The sequence below is a fragment of the Malaya genurostris genome, chromosome 3 (genome assembly GCF_030247185.1).
Source record: "Malaya genurostris strain Urasoe2022 chromosome 3, Malgen_1.1, whole genome shotgun sequence".
NCBI classification, from domain to species: domain Eukaryota; kingdom Metazoa; phylum Arthropoda; class Insecta; order Diptera; family Culicidae; genus Malaya; species Malaya genurostris.
Window position 1 is genome coordinate 100,712,773 of NC_080572.1, and position 3,093 is coordinate 100,715,865.

The 3,093-nt window shown below is 39.5% G+C and overlaps 1 protein-coding gene across 1 annotated transcript; it reads left to right on the forward strand.

Moving 5' to 3' along the window:
* The first annotated feature begins 716 nt into the window (after window positions 1-716).
* Window positions 717-2,163, forward strand: LOC131437813 (uncharacterized). Its single transcript, XM_058607403.1, has 5 exons — window positions 717-917; window positions 982-1,156; window positions 1,220-1,425; window positions 1,594-1,724; window positions 1,820-2,163. Exons 1-5 carry the CDS (start codon window positions 768-770, stop codon window positions 1,965-1,967), a joined length of 810 nt encoding a protein of 269 aa, XP_058463386.1. The 5' UTR covers window positions 717-767; the 3' UTR covers window positions 1,968-2,163.
* The last annotated feature ends 930 nt before the right edge of the window (window positions 2,164-3,093 follow it).

Genomic DNA, 3,093 nt, shown 5'->3' on the forward strand with positions numbered 1-3,093 from the left:
AATTTGCTTAAACCTTCTGAGGTCAATATATTAAAAATTCATTCACTTTAGGACGAAAGATGAACCCCTCTTACTGTAGCTCCTTATCACATTGGGTGAGGAATGATAGAATATCTATTTATTTTAGCTCACCATACACAGATTCAATCATGTATGGAGAACAAAAAACCTGGATATGAAGTAGCGTTTATGTGGGACAGTTATATACCAGATGATATGAAGTGTAGTAATCGCATTCACAAAAATCACACGAAAAATATTCAGCACACTGAATAGTAATCATGCGATAGTGGGAAAAATGCGGTAGACATTTTGACATTTTCGTCCCGAGTTGGTGATTCAATGCATAGGGCGCTGGTCTAACAAGCCAGTTGTCGTATGTTCGAGTCCTGACCTGGAAGGATTCGTAGTGTCAGTGGGATCGTAGAACTAGTCATGCAATGGTTATGTTACTACTAATAAAACATATATCAAACTTGCTTATCTATTTGATAAACACAAATAAACTCGAACAGGTACACCAGATATTTTCCTACATAGGTTCCTACGATAAGCCACCGGCAGCACTGGCGGCCTTCAATCAAGTGCCGTCTAGTTAGTTGGTACAAAAAAGATATATTTTCCATTATTAATTTTTTATAATATTGTAGAGATTTCAAGTTTCATGCGTTTATCACAAATGTTTTGTGAATTCGCATAGTGAAAACGTAGGATGTCATGCGACCGGTAGGATAAACAGACCCCTTGAACAAGAACGTCAGTTCGTAATGTTTCGAAGGCTAAAAATTTCTTGTGAAAATCTGTCGCTTGTGAGTGGTCTGCTGAAAAAGAATTGTCGCAACTTGCTACAACTGGAAGTCATCGAGAAATCTAACCAATGGCTAGTCAAGCGATGCAGAGAAATGAATTCTGCTATTGTAGGTTTCCATTTTATCGTTTGATCACGCGTATAAGAAATAATTATCAATTCATTTCGAACAGTCAATTCCCAGGCCATTCAGTGTTCGGTTGGCTAAAGCTCAAGACGAACCTCACATTATGCATTTCCTAAGAGAGCATCTGTACGACGAAGAACCGCTATTGAGAAGTCTGAACATAACCAAAACAATGGCTATTCCCTGTTTAGAGGCGTATTTGAACGATCATCTGAAAGATGGTAAATGATTTAAGCCTTGTCAGTATAATAGATAAAATGTTATCATTTTCTTCACAAATACAGGATTCACTATGATTGCCGTCGAACCCGACAATAGGATAGTGGGTATATCTCTGAACCAAAGGAACTGCGACTGGGAAGGCGACAAGCTTCGTGAGCGCGCCGAGCGAGTTCAGTGTGATCCTCTCAGGAAACTGTTTTACATTTGGTCAATAGTGGCTAAAGAACCAAAACTTCATCAGAAGTATCGAACTTCATGTATATTCGAGGTATGGTGAGGTCTTAAAACTTTGCAACCAACCTGTAAAAGCTCATGCGCAGAAGCTCTTCGGAACTTAGTTTCACTATTTACCACTAGTGGCGAATGGCGCTGCTGACGGAATTAACCCAACACTAACCGGCTTTTTTTTCGATTTTGTTTTCAACCCTCTCTACAGATTGCCATTCTTGCCACGGCACGCGAAGCCCAACGCAGAGGAATAGGATATCAATTAACGGTGCAGTCGCTGCGTTTGGCACGTGATTTAGGGTTCGACTGGGCGCGCATGGATTGCACGAGCGAGTATAGGTAAGGTCCACTTAGTAGCCGTAATGTAGATAACATCAGTGTTTGTTCTTCGTTTGCACGGTTTCATCCCTACGCCTTCCCACGCAATCGCGCAGTTCCAGAATAGCGAAAAAAGTCGGTATGGATTGCACGTGGTCGGTTCCCTACAAACATCTGGTAGACAGTGCCAAAAAACCAGTGGTGATTCCAGATGAACCGCACAGTCACATTCGCGTTCATGTTATTCAGTTGAGAGGAAGTTAGGCGTTTTCGGTGCCGATGTAGGGAAGCACCAAGACTGCTGAAGTTTGAGCTGAGACCATTATTGAAAATAAATGTTGTATATACTTTTTGATGGCAGGACATTTCAATTGAAGAAAGCAAAACACTATGCTTTATAATATGTTTATGCAAATCTTCACATTATATTTTTTTGCATATCTGTGCTGCCTTTCATTTATACATTTTATACAGGGAAATTTAGTGAAGCATTCTTGTAAGAACCAAATAAACCCAAAATATTAAAAATACATTATTTAGCAGTAAAGAAAATGAATTAAAACAGTTCCGATTCATCTTGATCACAAATTTCAAAATGATCTCGATCAGCTTGAAATAGTTATTCTTATTGACCGTTTTGTCAACCCTGCCATTGGAAACCGCCGGTAAAGTCTCGAGAAAGTTAAGGTCCGGGTTTTGTGGAGGCCCGTCTTGTGTTTATTTTTTTGTAACAAGACTGGTTAGACTTGATCTTCTTACTGATCCTTATTACCGTTCTCACTTCCACTTTCACATTCACTTCACTTACATGTCACTTTGATTTGATTTTTCCTATTACCAGTATCACGCATAGTGAAGTGATCATTGTGGTGGAAAAAACTTTTTTTTTGTCGTGAATACGACTTACTTTACTATGAGGTTCCTTTTCAAAATTAGCCATACGGAAGAATGGGCAGAACTTAGTCGTGAATATCTTGACTTGTATTAATGGCAGCAACATAATTCTTTCACTATTTCATCAAAAATATGATCAGGAATTTAGAATAATATTTTGAACAGTGTGAGATAACCACAAACAACTCAAAAATTAAGTTTTCCGAAAATTTTGAAACAACGCGGAAAACTCTTTACTTTTGCTTGGGTTTTTCGCGCAAGGACGACGATTTTGAGATAGTCAGGCACATATCTTCAACTGACTGCTTATAAAAGGGGAACCGTGGTCGAAAATCGATCATTTCTTCTTGTGCGTTGGATGAAAGAAGACGTCGGGGCGAGAAGAAACATTCAAACAGCGGCACGGAGAGCGCACCTTCTGCGTGGTTGAAAACCTCTAACGCTCAGCTCGTAGCTCTCATTTGCTTTCCGATCGTCGTATATCTCTCTCTCTCTC